This window comes from Leptinotarsa decemlineata, unplaced genomic scaffold (genome assembly GCF_025532065.1).
Source record: "Leptinotarsa decemlineata unplaced genomic scaffold, Ldec_3_MD MMD2_tig00002159_RagTag_RagTag, whole genome shotgun sequence".
In the NCBI taxonomy this organism is placed as follows: Eukaryota; Metazoa; Arthropoda; class Insecta; order Coleoptera; family Chrysomelidae; genus Leptinotarsa; species Leptinotarsa decemlineata.
This window is the reverse complement of record NW_027412574.1, coordinates 2,046,800-2,067,700: the sequence shown is the minus strand read 5'-3', so window position 1 is coordinate 2,067,700 and position 20,901 is coordinate 2,046,800. Positions and strand designations below refer to the sequence as shown.

General features: G+C 36.3%; 1 protein-coding gene across 9 annotated transcripts in view; it reads left to right on the top strand.

The window, feature by feature from the left end:
* The window catches only part of scrib (scribble planar cell polarity protein), a 313,705-nt gene that overhangs the window by 248,351 nt on the left and 44,453 nt on the right, over positions 1 to 20,901 (top strand). For 8 of the 9 annotated variants that reach the window (XR_012465828.1, XM_074177044.1, XM_074177046.1 and 5 more), the window contains one exon: positions 10,889 to 11,482. Coding sequence is in view for 8 of the 9 variants with exons in the window: in XM_074177044.1 (XP_074033145.1) it covers positions 10,889 to 11,482 (594 nt within the window). In the remaining variant the exon portion in view is untranslated. The remainder of the gene's footprint in view (positions 1 to 10,888; positions 11,483 to 20,901) is intronic. The other variant, XM_074177048.1, reaches the window with a different exon arrangement.

The window sequence follows — 20,901 nt, the reverse complement described above, 5'->3', positions numbered from 1 at the left end:
CAGTCACCGTAGGCCACTGTCAACATTTCAAGTGTTTTTGAGTACTTAATTCCATTTTTCACACAAAATTTCATGCAAATTCTTTGCTAAATTTTTTTCGATAGCAAATAATCGTCGAACACGCAAAACACTTATGGTTGAGATACGTTGACGCAGAGACGGCGTAAGGCGTAGGCGGTGTGGGCGACCGACCTCGGCCTCGCGGTGTAAAGGGCTTCGCGCCTCAAAGCAGAAAATAAATTTTAAAAAATCCAAAAGGACACGCCATGATTTTTTTATAATTGATACAGTAGAAAATTCTCAACCAACGAAAGCATATGAATGAAAAATTCATGAATATATTCATTTTTGTGATAAACTACATTGTATTATGAAATTGATAAATTGAAAAATTCTCATCTTTGTCTTATCTTTATTATTTATGACTGGATCAAAGAATATCGATAAACCTTATAGAAAATTGCTTGTCTGACGTTCGTCAGTTTATTGAGAAAAGCAGTTATGATTTGCTAAGAGATTTTAATAATGAAAGTATATTCAAAAAGAAAAGGATGTTTGATTATGAAGGCAGCGATCAACTTATACTATCTGCCAAAAGCCGGTATGAGCAAAATGTTTTAATACCATGATTGATTCTGTGATAAGCAATATGGATTCGAGATTTATATCAACACTTTGGAGATTTTGGTTTTCTCTAACAAGTCTTAAACAAATTGAAAAATATTCCAGAAGAGCAAATACTGAAAAACTGTTGAGATTCACACACAGTCCTGCAAGTAGGTGAGAGCAATGACTTTTATCATTACGAATTATTTCAAATTCATCCATCAAAGACATGTTTATATACTTCAATATATTATAGAGGATGGTTTGAAAGAAATTTACTCAAATTACCTGTAAGTACTGCTTCTGCTGATAAAAGCTTTTCAAAATTAAAAACAATAAAAAATTATTCAAGAAATACAATGGGTCAAGAAAGACGTTCAGCTACGGAAGTTTTATCCAAGCAGATTATAGCATCAAAGCATCACCAATAATTAAGGAGTTCAGTAAAAGCAAAAGAAGAACATTTTTGTTTCTTCAAATAATTATTTTTTCTTCATTTTGAATCCCCGATGCAAAAAAGGTATGTTGAAAGTATGACTTGTGTGTCTGTATATCTGTGCGTCTGTCTGTGGCACTGTAGCTGTAGTTGATCGATTTTGATGCGGTTTTTCATTTAATAGTTAATTTTGTCGGGGTGATTCTTGGATATGTTTCATGAAAATCGCTCTAACTGTTCAAATGTTACCAGTTCGTTGCCAAGAATATGAAGAGAAATTATACATTCAATAATGGTTAACAATATATCCATTTGACTAATTGAAATAAAACTTCGATATTTTCAAGAGTATGTACAACATTTCATTTTTGATTTCATACTGCAACCAAAACAGTCTGCCAAGGACCAATTCCTCATTTCAAAGGTCTCAAAGAGTATATTGCCGCAGTGTCAGTGACTATGACTGGAATTTTGATACGGCGACCTATATATGATGTTTTTTATTTATTCAAAGTTGTTTTTTTTTTATTTTGTTGTTTGATGTTCCAAAAAAAGTAAAAATTTTGGTGTTTTTCAATGAATAAAAAACAACAAATGTTTTTTCATTTTATAAACCTTTCTTCTTGCACCATCAGAGGGCCTCGCAAAATTTACCTTGCCCACAATAAATTTAGGCCTTGCGCCGCCACTGCGTTGACGACACCTTCATAATATCGAACCATGGGAATACTGAACAAGACGCCTTCCTGAAACACATCAACAGCGTAAGATCTTCACAATGGAGAAGCAAGTCCACAACGAATTGCCATTTCTAGATGTATTGGTGAAGAGGACCGGACACTAAATGGGAAACATGTCCACTCACATGGGACAATATCTGAACCACGAATCCAATCAATCGACTAAAAGAGAAATCATCAAGACTCTATTAGACCGTGCTTTCGGGCTCTGATCTTGGCTAAAAGACGGCGGGAGCCTCGCAAGGAAGAGAAGCCGTCACAACGAGTGCTTGTCCTTGCCTACATCAGAGGATTATCGGAAAGATAAGAAGAATTGGATCCAAGTACAACATCAGAACCTGCTTCAGATCCGGAAAGACTATCCTTAGCAGCCTCATGAAAACCAGGCCACCAAACGCGGACTGCAATTCCAAGAATTGCATTTACCGGATACCCTGTGAGTGCGGAAAATCCTATATCGGTGAAACTAAGAGGCCATTGAAAGTTTGCATGGCCGAGCACAAGAAACACACACAGCGATGTTTGGACTCATCAACATAACATCGAGTGGTTCCAAGCTTAGATCATACACAGGGAGAAATATTGGTTTAGGAGAAAATTCAAAGAAGTCGCATACACGTTGTCCAACAATGTATTCAGCCAAGCTAGTATAAAGATACGCAACATATGGAAACCCATAATCAAGCGAAAAATGACCAACTCCCGCCAAACGGTCATCTCGCACTAAATCGGTGAAGCGGAAAAAGGAAAGCGAAGATAAGTGAAAGTACTCGAATGACACATAAAGAATGAGACATCGGTGGGTGGGAGATTGGCATGTTGCACAAACCAAGGATCTGTTTCAGGGGTGGAAAATATTGCGAAAAAGGAAACTGCAAATCAATGCATATCAGGGGTTCTAAATGGTACCAATTTTTTGTGCAATTAGTGGATGGTGTTCACGTTATTTTTCTCAATTTTATTATTTCCGGTGTTGAAATAGTTTCACAATAATCACTATATCACATTCTTTCATTTCATTCTTTAAGTTTCTTCATAGACCAGAGCACCGTTATTATTACCTATGCTATCTTTATTAAGGTCAAGAACATACGTACGTTTTATTAAAACATTCATCATATCTGTATTATGCAGTCACGAAATCTCAAATGGTACGGACTTTTCATTTCTTAATAGACGTGAATGTTTGAAGAAAATTTAGATTAGCTATGCAAGCAATGATAAGATGATGATAAGTACAGATAAAAATAGGAACAGTAATTGTTTTCCAGTTGAAACTTGGAATGGGGTTACAGAAGAAAACAATGAATGTGACAGTATACAGGGTGGATGCCTTTTCGATAATCAGTAGAAATATAGAGCCAGCTGCAGTTATGAAACTTATTATATACTTAGAATTTTTAAGATAAAGTGTTATCGGTCCGTGAAATGTAATTGCAATAAAATATTGAAAAAGAAAATAATTAAACAAGTAACAATGAAATTAAAATTGAAAAGATTTCAAAGCAAGTTACTTCTTGACATTTCGATTGTTACTACCTATCCACACGGTTTATTGCTTAATATAATTGTTATCTTTAGCTAAACATTTCAATTTTTTATTTTATTTGTTCTTCTAGATTCTAGAGAACAAATCATATTAGATAATGGAGGTCCGAACTAGTGAAATTCACCACTTTCAAACAAATTCTTGAAGGCACTTGAGATATTATTATTTCATCATTGATATTAGATTAGTTACTAAGTACTGAGTATTATATTTATACCACTATAGTTAGGACTATGTAATATTTAGATTAAATTCAGTATTTAATTGTATTTAAAAGTCATCGTCATCAATTACCTACTCACCTACTATTAGGTTGTTTTAAAAGTTTCGTTTCTTTTTATGAGTCTACTTTAAACTGTAGTATCTCTGTAAATAATTATTCAATTTAATCGAAGTCCTTAATTACTGTAGGTTGACCACTTTGGGGCTCATCTTCGAGGCTAAAATCTCCAGAATGAAATTTCGCAAACCATCGTCGAATAATGCGTTCATTAACATTTTCATTGCCAAATGCCTGGTTAATTTTTCGGGCTGTTTCGGCAGCGCTTTGGTTCAATTTGAATTCGTAGGGAAAAATTGCCCAGACATGGCTTATCGACATCATTTAGTTATAATCTGAAATGAGGCAATAAATTAAAATTTGGAAAAAAATTAACAGCATGAGTGTATTGTGTACAAAATTGTCTAGAAAATAGTTTATGAAATAGACTATGTTGAAGAATGATGCCACGAGATTTTGTTGTTTGCTCATCTTCACCTAATTTTACTATAGTACCATATAAAGGGTGTTTCCTAGGTAGGTAGGTAGGTCTATTCGACCCTCCACCGCAACCCACAAGGGTTTATTGTGGCTCACACCTATTCACACTCGGCCAAAATAACCCAGCTTCTTAACGAAGCCGATTAGTTTGTATGGAGAGTGGTCTTTCAGGTCAGATGGTGAGAGTACGGATCTGCCGAACTCAAAGAACCTGATTCGGTCCCCAGCGGGGCAGGCACAAAGTATATATGCATTTTCTAGACAGAGGCGACATACACTGTCTTCCGACAGTCCAACTCTCTGCATATGATGATTCAAATGAGAGTGACTTGTAAGAAGGCCTGTTAGACATCGTAGTTCATCCCTACTGTAGTCCAACAACTGTTTGGAATCAAGTTTCGAAGGGTGAATAAACGCCTTGGAGTGAGCCAATCCTGGAAGATCCAGAAGTCCATGAATCTTCTTGCCATTCTGGTGTGTGTTTGTTTGGCAAAGCCCAAAGCGATGCCAATGACAGGTTCTGGTCCAATGAAGCCGCTTGCAGCACCCTCCTTTGCACGAGAGTCAGCAGCTTCAGAATCAGCTATCAAGGAGAGTCGTTTTTGACAGTTTGCTACCAATTTAGACGTTGCTCGGTAGGAGCCAAGAGCTTCCAACGCCGCTTGACTGTCCAAGAATATTTTTATTGACTTGTGAGTGAGGTTGGATTTATCCAATCTCTCCGCACACAATTCAATAGCGTAAATTTCCGCTTGAAATACAGTCGCATAAGTTCCTAGGCAGGTAGATAATTCTGTCCTGGGTCTGCAACTGAAAACACTGCACCAGAACCGTAAGGCGTTTTTGATCCATTTGAGAACCAACAACTGTCTGCTCTTAATATTTCTTTCTCCCGGAGGGTCCAGTCCTCTCTACTCGGGAATAGTACTTTAAAAGGCAGTTCGTAGTTGACAGTTGGAGGCATAAAGTCAGAGGTAATTTCCAGAATGCTGTGACTTCCAATGACAACCAACAGTCTGTTGCACTCTGCATTGAATTGATTCGTGCAATTGGCAATGTACACGAGCCTCTCTTTCCAGAAAAATGTGAAGACGAGGTACATCTAGAAGGATATCCATGGCCGCTGACGGTGTGGTACTGATGGAACCACTGATAGCCAGACAAGCCTGTCCCTGTAAGCCAGAGAGCTTCGCTAACTACGGTACAAAACTTCAGAAGGGGGATTCGTTAGGTCGTTTTAAGAAAAAAAGTTCTGATGAACATATCCAGCTTCATTTTCAAGAAAAAAAATTGAAGCTACTTTGCATCTCATGAACACCTGCTTTGGAGAGCAGCTGACACTGATGATGTTGTTTTATCAGTGAAAGTCAGAGTTGTCAATTAGCAGTGATTCCATCATGAATAATTTCACTAACGCTGAAATGGCTGACATGCACTTTATTTATGGATTAGAATATGGAAATGCGGAAGAAGCACGAATCATTCACCAGGACATATGTTTTATATGTGGTTGTGCTAAAACATTGAGAACGCTACATGCAAGATTATGTGAAACTGCGAGTTTTAATGAAAATTCAGGTGGTGGAAGACCAGAAACTGTAACAACGCCTAAACTAGAAGAAGCTATATTTGATGCGATAAAAAAAGATCCTTCAAATAGTTCCAGCACTGCAGTTGGAAGTTAGCCAAAAAACCGTATGGACACTTCTAAAAAGAAACCAACTATACCCATATCACATACTGCTGGTACATGCTCTACTGACTCGGGATTTTCACCCAAGATTAATGTTTTACAGGTGGTTGATTCATACGATGCATGGCACATAATGATAATTTTTTACCAAAAATTGTATGCACGGATGAAGCCAAATTTTCATGAGATGCTATTATGAACTGTCACAATGACCATTTTTGGGCTGACGAAAATCCCCAAGTTTTTAGAGAAAGTCATTTTGAGCAACAATTTTCGCTGAACGTTTGGGTAGGAAAGATTTTGGTGACTACCTAATTAACCCATTTTTTCTACTAGCAATATCAACAGGTGAATCCTATACGGACTGTTTTGCAAGATCTTTTACCCATTTTGTTAGTGCCGGTACTTTCAAGAAGCAACATGTGATTGCTTCTTGAAAGTACCAGCACTAACCGGGACTCCAGCTAACTTTAATGTTATTACTCGTCAGCATCTCGACATCAACTACCCTAATCGTTGTATTAAACGTGCAGGACCTCAAAATTAGCCAGCTCGCAGTCCTGATATGAATTCTTTCCTGTTCTAGATGTGAATGACTTGAAGAATGGAATAATTTACAAATGCAATGTCATAAGGACATTTTGCTCATTTACGTTAAGGTGGAAATTGATTATTTTTTACTTTTAGTTTGTATTTTATGTTGTCCATAGATAGGTTTTAGAAGTGATTTTTTCTCAGAAAATGAAGCTTGATATGAAGAAAACACAAGCGACGAAAAAGTTCATTTTTTGTTGCCTCATCTAAAAAAATATTAAAACTAAATAAAATTCTATGGCCTTTTTTTGTCTTAATATTGTTGGCTGTGGTGCCTACTGAGACACCACTGGACCTAATAATTTCAATCTAGTTCGGGCTCAATGACCGCCTTATTACTTCAAATAACTATAGCAAATTTCAACCGAATCAGAGTAAGGATATGATATGATATTTTATAATTACCGTTTTTTTTAATTCAACGTCCTATACTTCAGAAACGAAGCAACTCCGGACATATGTTCATAGAAATTTTTTTCTTAAAACGACCTAACGAATCACCCTCTGAAGTTTCGTACCGTAGATAAGAAACATCCTTTATATGGCTTCACATCTTTTGAGAATTATTACATCCAAAGCCTAATGAGATACGATAATAGAAAATTTCAAATATTCGTAACTTTAACCATTTACTAAATATAGAAGTCAACTATTCATGAGCTACTTGAAATCAGAGCCGAAAAATAACACATTCGTAAACCAACGTAATTCAGCTTTATTTCGACCCGGTATAGGTCTCATCATTAGTACCAGACTGAACCACTAATGCGCTGCTGGACTTGGGGTCCGTTTTATAGATTTGGTTTTATAAGATCCGATTATAGCAATAATATTCATTGTTGAAAAGTTGGCATTTCCTAGGAAATTCATGGACAGTTGTTGATTGGTCTTTTATTAATTGTGACCTTTTGAAACATGTTAGAATGTAAAAAAGTGATGTGGTTATTTGGAGAGATAATAAAACAGCGTGGGAGCAAAGCCTTATGGACAGGAATTTTCGAAGAGCAATGACACCTAACCTTTGGCCAGAAGGCCCTTGCATAAGTAAGTTTTTTCGGAAACAGAACCCAGTGAATTATCCACCAAAGTGATATATTCTCCTGACATTTTCTCACTGAATGTTAGATGCCTGAACAATGAAACTATAAATGTGTTAGAATCTGATATACTAAACAATAATAATTTTAAATTTTTAAACTTTAACGAATCTCATGGTAATGCTGAGTCGATTTTATTAAAAAAGATTAGCAGCTTCAATTTAGGTAGTTTTTTCTGTAGGCAGAAATTTGAAAAAGGGGGTGTTGCTGTATACTACAGACACGACTTAATTTGCGATAATATAAATTTAGAAAATTTTCAGAGAATTGCATAAATATATTGGAGAAATTTTATAAACCAAATGTTTATATAGTTCTTGGCGGGGACATCAACCTGGATTCATCCGATCGCTCACGTAACTCTCATCTTCATACATTTTTTATCTAGTTTTGGACTCAGTTCGAAGGTGGAGTGGCCTACCCGATTAAATGATAACTCCTTCAGTATCATTGACCACATTTTCACTAATATTCCAGAACCAATCATATGTGTTTTGGATAATTGTGTCTCAGATCATAAAATTATACTCCTTGAAACTCATCTGATTGAAAATCCAGCTCAATCTCAAAAAAGTAGTTTTAAAATGTCGTACAATTCAAATAAACAAACAGATTTTCTGTCAGCTCTCCAAGATGAAACCTGGCAGATTGTTTTAGAGAACCTCCACCTATTAATGAAGCCTTCAAGAAGTTCTACCATTTATATATATTTTATTTTAATCAATTTTTTCCGCTAAAGAAATGTCGCGTTTACAACTCAAAAAGTAACTGGTTCTCTAACGAAGTGAGAGCCTCTAGCGAAAAGTTGAAAAATCTCTTTACTCTAAAAACACTTATTCAGAATTTATTGGAAAATATATAATGGCAAAAAAAGAACATTCCAAACTCATATCTGATACAAAACGCTTGTATTATCAGATTATCCCACAAAAATGGCATGGCGGGTGATAAATAGTATCTACACGCTTCTACAACTATGAAAAATATTTCCTCAATACATGAAAGTGAGGTTGTGAATTATCCTCAGAGAATATCCTGCCTTTTTAATGATTTTTTCATCACTACCCCTAAGAAGATAATTGGGAAGATTGAAAATAATAACCCATCCAATAATCACATCAATAATCTTACTAATGTTTATAACTCTATATTTCTTGAGCCTATTACAGATAACGAACTGTTATCTCTCGTAACGAATAAACTTAAGAATAAAAGTTTTTCTGGACCCGATTAAATCCCAATGTTCTTGATCAGAAAAAGCTTGCAATGCATTATTTACCCTTTGACTTGCTTAGTTAATCTGTCCTTTAGTACAGGAGTGTTTCCCGAAAAATTGAAGATCGCAAAAGTTGTACCTGTCCACAAAAAATCGGATCCATATCTTTCAGAGAACTATAGGCCCATCACTGTTTCATCTAGTTTCCCAAAAATATTTGAATATATATATACCTACATTGTTTACTACATTTCATTCCGAAACAGAACGTAATAATTTCCGTAGGAAATTATTACTATGTACATATAGAATCTAGAATCAGATATGGCATTTGTCTTTGGGGAAGCTCTTCATTGGCTCCAAATGTATTTATAGCCCCAAAAAAAATACGGATTTTAGCAGGCGTTAATCAGAAAACCTGCAGAAATTTATACAAACATTTGAAAATTCTAACTTTCCCGGATATTTTCATTTTTGAAATGTGTATTCAATCACACCAATAGGTCGAAATATGATCGCATTTCATCTTACCATAATGTAAATACAAGAAAGTGCAATGATTTTAACATAAATCCCATCAAATATAATATAACCGTTAACTCATTGAAAACTACCGATAGAATTCAGGTTTTCAAAACCACCCTTAAAAGGTTTTTATAAGAACATAATTTTTATACCATAAATGAAAAATTTATTTCTCCATCACATTAATTAATGAAGCTGGAGTTTAATGAAGTTGGTATGTTTTGTATGCATATGACAATATTTCATGTATGTTTGGTTTACTTTTACTCTAAGTATTATTTTATGTATATTCACAAATGCTATTTGACCTATCCTATAACTTTGTAAGTTCTACTTGATTAATAAAGTGATTTAATTTGATTTGTTAGATGAATCTAATAATAAGGCGAAAAAATCAAAAAGAACTTCTGAAAGTTAAAAAGGCAAGTGGGAAAAATAAAATAAATGCAAAAAAATAGCTACTAAAAAAGTTGAAATACACAAAACTGAAACGGTTCTGTTACAACAGTTACCATATTCAATTTAGACAGAGACATCAAAGACATAATATATACCTGGAGACTGGATCCTCATATGAGTACAGTATATAGAACCTATCACATTCGGAAAGCTGAAAGCTGTTTTCAATACTTCATTATTCTGTGGCATCTTGATGTATACATTAGATAGACTAGCTATGGTGTTAGATCATCTTTTTATGACAAGAGATGCGGTTGTTTGAGAACGCCACTAAAATCAAATGCGACTATTCCATAGTTAAAACTCCAATTGTAGTTGAAACCGAACCTATGAAACGGACCCTTGAGTGTTCTTAACAAGTCTGAGTAAGTAGAGGCGATGCCATCTTCCCAAGGCCTTTCCTCTACTTACTCAAGCTTGTCCTTTAAGGACAAGCCTAGTACCACTGATGAAACACACAGCGGGTCAAAACAGCGCTATCTTGCAGTGGAAACTACAGAGAAAGACCGAGGACCAATCTTGTTCGGTGGTCGATGTGAAAGCATGACTCTGCGAAGGATTACCTTGGGGAGTCTCGTTCATCTCTGATATTCGTAAGTCTAGTCGATGGTGTCTTCGTAAACGGAGATGTCGTTGACTCTAATCGCCGCCATGAGCTATTAGTGTTTCTCGATGTTCTGTTATTGGAATAACAATATTCGAGAGGTCGACGACAATGTTTGTCATTTTGAGAACCGCTCTTGAATCCATACACGAAGATGCTTTTTATTTTTATTTTCTAATTGCACATTCTTCCAGTAAGTTTGTACTTAACGAATAATAACAGTTATTCGTAAGAAGTGCAATCCTTGCGAGATTGATATGGTGATAAATCCGAGCGTCTGTAAGTAATTCTCATTCACCTTATTGCTTGAGCGTTGATAAATGCACGTATATATTTCAGCAGCAACCATCAACCTACTCAAACTACAATAAAAATAACCTGAGCCTGGTAATGATTACATTGTGCATAATTTACAGTATTTTTTTCGTTTAACAATAGTGGAATCAGAGATCAATCGCATCATGTGATTTTCTTACCATAACACCTTGAACCCTCTTTCTTCATTTATGGTAATTACGCACAACTTTTAGGGATTACGGAAGATGACTTAATTATTTTTTACTACTCTTTTCAAATATTAGGAAATAAACAATGTTTAATTTATTTCAGGTATCAGAATCATCTGAACCAGTCAAATCCGAAATTCAACAAAGTCTACAGGATACTCCAAAAACTAACGGCATCATCGACCAGGGTTCTCTGAAGGATGTACCTAAGCCAGCCCCCCGACGTTTGAATTCAATCGCGGGTGAACCGACACTGAATCCTGCCCAGGCCACTAACATGATGCCACCGACCAGTAACCAACCCAATATGTCAGACTATGAGCAAAACAACCATACAAAAGCATCATCCAATTCATCACTGGATGACGACGCACAGGTACTAGCGAGGCCAATCACCAACGAAGAGTTCCAGGCGATGATCCCTCCCCATTTCCTGAAAAAAACTGCATCTCAGCAAACTGCTACCACCACCTCTCCTCCAAAGCGCCCCCATTCCTCCACTAACACCTCTGATAAAAATGAAAGTGTCGCGAATTCGGTTACTACCGTTACTATTAAGAAGCCCGATCCTATCGAACTCCCCCCCTCACCGACAGGTCCGGGCAGAGTAACTGAAACCATCACCAAGAGCACCTTTACAGAAACTGTAGTGACTAGGATAACGGACAATAAGTTGGTAGAGCCCCTGATAATAGAGGTAGGCGGCCCCTAAATGGCGGCTGGACTTTTTTCTCTCCCTTCCTCTAGGTTTCATTCAGCATGGCGCTAGTTATTTTGCACCTACCCTTGTAGTTTTGCATGTGGTTCTAACACTGGGTTTTTTCGGCAAGTTCAAATTATTACCATTAGTATAGATTTTGATACTAATATTCTGAGTCTGGATGAAGTGTGCTTTAAAACACTAAATTTGAATGATTAACTATTTGGTTATTTGTGCTTGTGTGTATGGGTGTTATGAATGAATTAAAAAGGTATTCTTAAAGTCGATCTACACATACATTGTATACATTCAGTGCAAACAAATGTCGATAAAAGGAAAGTCCATAGGTGTGTTTTGTTCGCACTCATCTTATTCCAGATCTATCATTCCCACCCCAACGTATTCGCTCTCTGCTCAATCAAAATACTTCGAGAAGAGATGGCGATGAACTTTTCACTGGAATTGAATCGAGTTAGTGCCAACAGAACGCAACTTATGTAATAACAGAAGTAAAACGACGCGCGTGTTTAGACATGTTCAACGCAGTGATGTTCCGGAGTTCACATCACTGCGTCAGACATTTCTGAAGACGCGCCCTCTTTCCATCTTTATGAAATAGACTTCCGATATCCCAATATTTTTTTGCAATAAAGATTACGGTATGTTACATTACGTCATATGTCACGGAGGAGTGTGGATCGACCTTTAATTGAATTGAATAAAGGTTTCTAATCATATGTTCATTCCTTATAACTTGTAACTGTTAGAAAACAAGTTGCGTTATAAGAACAAATATATAATAAGAGAATGTTACCATTATTTGGTCGATTGTCGGTTGATTGTTTCACTTAAAGAATCAAAATTGCTTGCAGATCCGAACTGATGATAATACATTATAAGAAAGTGTTTGATATGCCTAGCTCCGTGTTCATTGTAAGTCAACTGATCAGCCCTAGGAATTTCACGTTAGAAAGTTAAACGTCGAAAGAGATACGAAGTTCGCATATCTAATTTTCCGAACTTTTTTGACGATTTTTGACGTTTTTCCAAATGTGCCTACAGTTTATGTTTTGAATTTAATGAAGAAATCCAAAATCAAACAAACTCAATTTGAAATGTTTTTCAACATATCAGAAATTTTTTTCAAGTGTTCTGAGGTTTTTTGAAATTGAAATATACCTACCTTTTCTGTACGGCCATGTGGACCTAACCTAATCGACTAATTGATTAGAAAAACGAAAAAAGTTGAGTATTTCATTGGTCAAATTATGTAGGAAAATGATTTTTTTTATTTATGCAATATTTACAAAATGTGAATATGAAAACAGTTTCATTAGAATCAACTACCATTATTCTAGAAAAAGTTTAAAAAAAAATTGAAACATTAATATCTTTTTAAAAGTTGAAAATCGATGGTACTTCGAAAACTGGAAAAATTTGCTATTTAGCCGCCCATCATTGAAATTTTTCATTGATTATTTCATTCATAATATTTCCAGCCAGTAAGTGTCGGAAAGGTAGCCTCCAAAGAGGCTATACACACCAGCAAAACTGTGACAATCCCCTTAGCCTGAAGGAAAATCCTGATGAATCCACTCCAGGTTTTTTCAATGGTGAAGGAGGAAGTGAAATCTAGGTTTTATCTTCGATAAAAAATCTCATTTGGAATGCTGACTTGGGAAAAGAACACATGGAAGCATCCGTGGAAGGTCTGGGGCCAAGGGCCTAAACAAATCCATTGAATATATATGATGATTGTCAGACCAATGATCACATACGAAGCAATTGTCTGGCGGCCGGTGAAGCGTTCTAGTGTTCAGATACAGGCTTGCCTGGCTATCTCCGGTGCCATCAGCACCACACCTTTAACGGCCATGGAAATCCTAGACCCTCCTCCGACTTCATGTCACCAACAGTAACTACAGCCTGCTTTATACAGTCCTAATCCCATTTATAGAGAACTGAATCCTGCGCTAAGAGGAAATACTAAGAGCATATAGATGTTGTGTCACGGCAAGATCAAAAACACCTTCACATTCGCGTACACAGTAGCAGGTCCAAGACAGAGATATCAACATACCTGAGAATGCGACCGTTATTCTGGCAGAAATCTATGCCATTGACTTATTTATGTGTGAAGAGATGGCAGAATCCAACCTCACACATCACAATCAATAAAAATATTCTCAAATTTGAAAGCACTTGGCACTCACCGAGCAGCATACAAGTTGGTAGTGAATTGCCAAAAAATACTACTCGATAAGATTTTACAAATTGTTTTCGGTGTGGATTCATGGATACACTATCCTGGAAGGTTATGAAGCTGCCGACTCTCTTGCAAGGAAGGGCACTGCAACCAGTTTCATCAGACCAGTACTTGATTGAATATTTTGAACCGCAAGAAGGGTTTTATAATTCTAGCAATATTCACCATTCGAAGGAATTAATGCATCCTTTGAACTATATCACCAAACAATGGTCAGACTACAGCGAGGATGACCTATGGTCTAAGGGGCTAACTTACATAAGGTCATCTGAATCATCGTATGAAGAGACTTGAACTGTCATAAAGTAGTGAAGGCCGCCTCTGTTTGGAAGATGAAACAGCAGACCATGTGCCTGTCTTGTCACGTACCAAATCATGTTTGCAGAGGTGATTGGCAGAGTTTCAGTCTTGTTATCGAACCTGAAATAACATTCACCAAGTAAACTAAACGCCTTTGTTAAGAAACTAGACTTATTTAGTCGAGTTTAAAAATAAACCTTCGCGGGTTGCAGGGCAGAGTCGAATGGAAACTGTTGTTTTCGACCTAGCCTAACCTACAGAATATCTCTGGAATTTTTACAAAACCATTCACATTAAATCCTAATTGGATCACTGCTAGCTATGATCATTCAGGTATGTGATTATTTAGAGATAAAACGTCGCCGAATATCCGGCGGAACATTACCATTTCGTCCATTGCAAGAAGCACTCTTGCGTAGACGGCGCGCAAATGATAGGGTGGTCCAATTCGGATATTTTCGTTGTGAAGTTAACAATTTTTTCATTCATTGACTTATTGTATTGATTGCAGTGCATCTGCAGTGTGTATAACGAAATATTTTATTCTGAAGCTGGCCTTATGACGAGCGAATCCGCTTGCAGAGAAATTAGTATTCATTCACCATAATTTGCTTTTATTGCAGTATGAGTACTTCATTTTCTAAATCTTAGAGGTATTGTGTGATTGGTGATTGTATTTCTCAAGTGATACTAATTAAATAAATCAATTATTTATCTAAAAATATATTTTTTTAATTAATGTATTTGGCAGGATAGGTATTCAGCCGGATAGTTTTCAGGCTAACGAAAACCGGATAGTTACCGGATATCCTTGTCATCTCTAGTGATTACACATGAGTTTAGAATGTCAACTTGTTACATGTTAATCTACATAAGCGGAATTAGGAACCTCTGGCGTAAAACAAATCTATTGAAAATACGTCTCCCTCACCAGAACAAAAATGCTTTGTTTGAAGGTGATTGACAATGTTTCATGATGAATTTCATTAGTTCGGACTTCCATTGTCTAATATTATATAAAATGATTTGAAATCCCTGAAATAACTGAAAAGAAGAATTAAAAAATTAAAGAAGATGAATAAAAATGAATAGCTGAAATAACAATTATATTAAGCAAAAAAACTGAAATGAAAATTAGTGAAGTAAAATACAAGTAAAAATGGAACAAATTGATTCCTCTTTAAGTTTTTTATTCTTCTTTTCAGTTATTTCAGGGATTTCAAATCATTTTATATAATATTAGACTATGGAAGTCCGAACTAATGAAATTCAACAAAAATGCTGTCTCTCGCTAACCAACTTAGCATTGTCTTGATATGACTGAAACTATTGTTACAAGCTTTTTGTGATGCACTGTTTGGAACCTTCGGTGTAGTAACGAATATTACTGGAGTTTAATCCAACACCAAACCGTTATTTTTAACATCTTGACACGTGTTTCAATCACCAAGTGGTCATCTTCAAGAGGAAGATTAAAGTGCCTAATATTCCTCTTGAAGATTATCACTTGGTAATTGAAACACGTGTCGAGAATGGTTAAACAGTTTAATCTTCCTTTTGAAGATGATCACTTGCTGATTGAAACACGTGTCGAGGTGTTAGAAATAATGGTTTGACGTTGGATTAAACTCCAGTAATATTCCTTACAAGCTTTTTTAATGTGTTTATATGCAAGAATTATTACCATGTTTAATGAGGGTCAATTAATTGATTTCTAGTAATTTGTTATTGTTCTATTGTAATTTACTACCTGACTGATACCTAATATTTACCTGAGATGACTGAAACTATTCCTTACAAGTGAAATGACAATAAGAAAATAATAGGAATTATATAATTGACCCTGACAACAGGAAAATAACAAAATAGTAGGAATTGACCAGTTTGCAAGATAATTATTTCCATAGATGCATGTAGAAACATTAACATAGCTTGTAAGGGTGGTTTCAGTCATCTGATGATGCTAACATTGGCAGCGAAACATGCATTGAGAGAAAGATTTTTTTTTTGGCGAGGGAAAAGTGTTTTTAACGGATGTTACATCTACAAGAATTCCCACATTCACTTGTTTCTGAAACAAGTGTAAGGGTTATTATTGACTATTTTATCATTGGTAGTCAGTAGCTAGACAGGTTATATTCAACTGTTCCCTCGAGAATCTAAGATTATTGCGTGGCTCTATGCGCTAATTGATGTTATTGTTTCGAATTTGACCCTGAAAATGGCATTTTCTTATCAGTTATACAAAAAAGTTAATTATTCCCACTAAACGCGCGCAACCTTATCATATGATTTTTTCTCGAATAGTGTGGGTGATGTATTTCATCGTTTACAATAAATTGCAATGTATAGTTTTCTGCGAAAAATCATAAAGAAACGTGAAAATGGTGAGGTAACATTAATCGAATTTCGCAAGATGAAAGAAAACACTTTCAAAGTGAGGCGGAAACGAAGACGGATTTCTATTGTACTAGTAAGTAAACAGATTTCAGTGAAATGAAATTAGGGAATACATAATTTTTTGTTTTCCGAATTACAAAATTATGTCAAATAATTACATTTGACACTCACAGTCGATATTCTTCCCTAGAGTTCGAATTTTTAATCAAACCGTAAGAACATGCTGTTGGGATATCGGAAAATATATAATAATATATTATTATTAATAAGGAACCATCATCAGCCTTATTTTTATATCTGTTCTGTTCGAAATCTGTTTAAAATCTGTTTTTGCGTTAACCAGCAGTCTCCCCCCTACGAACGACAACTCTCAAAAATTGAAACTTGTGCAAGCTAAGGACTAACGAGGTCTTACCTTTTAACGTGTGGTTCCTAACACGGACCTAATATGGACCGATATAATAAAATGACCTGGATAGAGCTTTTCAAAACGAATTCAATGAAATGTCACAACCCATTATTTGAAAAAGGGGTTTGGTCAAAAATAACGATTGATCATGCCAAAGCAACATTCACCTGGTAACAGACTGAAATGAAAGGCGGCTATGGAACAAAATAATATTTCTAATTATAGCGTCATTTCACACTAATTTTTTTCCACTTCCAAAAGAGCATGTCCTATAAGATTTCTAGTTTTATTAACATTTCAAAACAACAACTATGTTAAATCATTTAATATTTCGTTATAATAAATATTCACTGAAGAAACAATAAACAAACTCGCACTAAATGAGTAATCAAAACACAAATAGGAACTTTACACTGTAATAACGAATTATCAACACTTATTTGTGAAAGATGTACAAACTGTAAACTTTCTGTTTCGATGCATTTTGCACTAAGCCGACCGTGTTAGGAATCACATGTTAAAAGGTAAGACCTTGTTAGTCCTTAGCTCGCACAAGTTTCTCAACTTCTGAGAGTTGTCGTTCGTATGGGGGCGACAGCTGATCAACGAAAAAAACAGATTTTAATATAGAATTTCTCTAAATAAATTAAGCTCTAAATAGTTGATATCATGTGGTATCTCGGGGTATAAACTATTTTTTAAGTAACCCCATATAAAATAATCCAGAGGGTTTAGGTCTGGACTTTTAGCTCGCCATTGTACCGGTCCCTGTTTTCCAATCCATTTATTTGGGAACATTTCATTCACTAATTGTGACCAATCGTCCATTATGGGGAGGAGTGCCATCTTGTTACCACCATAACTGCCTTATAATAATGATAGGATTATCTTCGAATTCATCTAGTATGTTGTTTAATACCAAAGCCATATATCAAAAGTTACAACTTTCGGCGTATATTACAGGGCCAACGTTTTTGCTGTATCACAGTCCTACTCACACATTAAAAGAAGTTCGACCGTGTGGCCTGACTTCTGCACGTTCCCTTTGATATTCTACCGCCCAATAGTTCTCAGTGTACCTATTGAAGATACCATTGGTAGAAAAACTGCATTCATTAGTCCATATCACTTTAAGTATCTTCATTAGTTTCATTAGAGAGCCAGTGACAAAATTCCAGTCGTTTGATATCATCATCCGGTGTTAGTTTTTGACTTAAGTAATTTTTATACGCTAGGTAATTTTTCTTATTTAATGTACGCCATTCTAGGCAGTTGCATTTCATTTTCAAAATCCCTAGTTGATACTTGAGGTGAGTAATTCACCTCAAATTAAAAAAATATTGTCAATAGTGAAATTAATTCATTGTAAATTTCAAAACTTGCAGAATTAAAAAATTTTGTTCTTCCTCGGCATTTGGTCGCCGGCCATACTTTTTCTTGGGTTTGTCAAAACTTCCAAATTCCAACAAATTCTTATCAAGTTTAGCAAGTTTGGGGGCCAAATCAGGTTTTTAGAGTTCGGCAGAGCCGTACTCTTACCATCTGACCTGAAAGACCACTCACCATACAAACTAATCGGCTTCGTTAAGAAGCTAGGTCTATTTGGTCGAGTGTGAATAAGTTTGAGCCGCAATAAACCCTAATCTTGGCAAAGTAATTTTCATGCCGCTGCAACTGTTGCGAGATATTGTTGAAAGCATCGCTCACTACAAATTCGGGAATTCAGATTCGATCCATCATAAATTGGTTATATATCTCGCATTTCTAAACTTGAAAACGGCTTACTGTTTGGATAAAAATAAAATAAAATTGAATTGTTATTTTTGACCAAAAACCATATTCAAAGCTCCATCGAATAGAGGGTATTCCATTATATCGGTCCATGTAAAAAACAAATCTGATGATGGTTTCTGTAGTACGAAACGTCGGATTCAAAATCTGGGCACTGCATGTTGTAGAAAGAAAAAAGTTGCTGCGAGAAAGTGCTTCTTGTTTTTTAATAGCGCTTCAAATAACGTGAGAAAAATATAAAAACGAAATCGCGCACTTTCGGTTTTTTCAAGATATCATGAAGTATTCGGAATTTTCAAAATTTCAAAACATTACATTACATTATATTACGCAACTTTGCCGTATTCTAACCGATCCTGTTGCTCTAATGGTTTCCGAAATCCCAATGATCACCCTCGAATTTGGGACACCCTGTACATACATTTTAATATTTATGATACATTACTTACTAATATTCACTACAATTTTTATTACTTTATTATTTTCGTATGTTAGTACCACAAATACTTCATCTGTAGAAAAAACGCAACAATAATAATATCACTCCCCTATAACTCATCTTATTTGCATTCAGTTGTTGGTCTTGGTTTGTGTAAGATCATGTTTATAGATATTAGTGAAACCCATGATCGCAACAATCACTTTGTATTTTATTATATTGACTACTAAATATGCGATTTAATAAATGAAAGTTGAATTATATGATGATGATATGATATCAAGAAATATTAATACATAATAATAATAATAATAATAAAAAGAACTTTGCTGCTCCAGGCCCAGATGGGCTGAACACTTGTTGGAGAAAACTAACAAGTGCTCACCGCCATCTGGCCAGAGTTTTCAACTCATGGCTGGACGGAGAGCAGCCGATTCCGGATTGGTTTGTCGAGGGGTGAACCGTTCTCATCCCCAAAAGCGGAAATTTGTCGATTCCTAAAAATTACAGACCGATACTCACCGCAGTTGACCGAGTGTTCAAACCGATATATGAGCAGAGAGGGACGAAGAGAGGAGTCGGTGGATGTAAAGAGAACCTGCTCATCGATAGATGTGTAACGCTAGACTCGATACAATATAAGCGTAACCTCTCTATGGCCTGGATCGATTACCGTAAGGCATTTGATACAATATCGCATAAACTCATCTTGCATTTGCTCAGATACCTTGCGGTACCCGAAAAAATAGTGAGATGCATTGAACAACTGATACCACTCTGGCGAACTCGCTTCACCATAACATCTGGTCAAGCCAGAGTCCAAACAGGGTGGGTCACTTTCAGAAGGGCTGTGTTTCAGGGTAATTCCCTCAGTCCCCTTCTCTTCTGCATCTCACTATTGCCATTATCCGTTGATCTCAGAAATACTCCAGGGTATAACCCCCGGAAACCGGAGGCATAAGGTCACCCATCTATTTTATATGGATGATCTTGAACCTTATGCCTCTGGAGAGAAGGATCTCAATCAGTCCTTGAGGGTGATGGAAGAGTACACACATGCTATTGGTATGAAACTCGGGATAGACAAATGTGCAATGGTCCATCTCAAAGAGGACAAGAGGACGATGCGGGGACTACAGAGAGGATGTGCAGCTCGTAGATGGAAGCACCCTACACAAGAGGTGAGTGAAAAACTCTCTCCGCGGCAAGTATCAGCACAAACTTTGATAGATCCGGTCATCGGAACTGTCGGAGAAAAACAAAGTTGCTGCAACAAATATGCTTGCCGTTCCAATCTACTCGGTTGAAGTAGTGAAGTTGACTCGAAAGGAGCTGTATCAACTCGACGTAAAGACCCGAAAAATTATGCATCTCTATAGGAGTTTGCATCCCAAATCGTCCGTTCCACGGTTGTACTTCCCCCGATAACAGGAAGGTCGAGGACTTTTGAGTTTGGAGTGTCTACATGACAGAATTATACTGGATAAAGCATGTGAAGTCGTCAGAAGTTCGGATCCTCTTCTCTGCATTGTCCGTGATCATGAGAAAGCAGGAATTGGAGCATTTCTCTAAAGGGCAGCTGCCCGAGCAGCTGATGAACTCGATTTAGTTTTCGACACTGAACGAGATTACTGCAACTCTTGTCACCGAGTTGGAACCCGTTCAGCAAAAAGCTCATATGAAAGCCGCAGAGTACACCTCACTTCTGCGGAAATACAAGAATAAGCTAATGCATGAGGTCTTCTTAAATAAAATTGGAGACCTTGGCTTATCAAAGCGCCTGACTTTCGCTTTCCTCAGGTCGTGTGGCC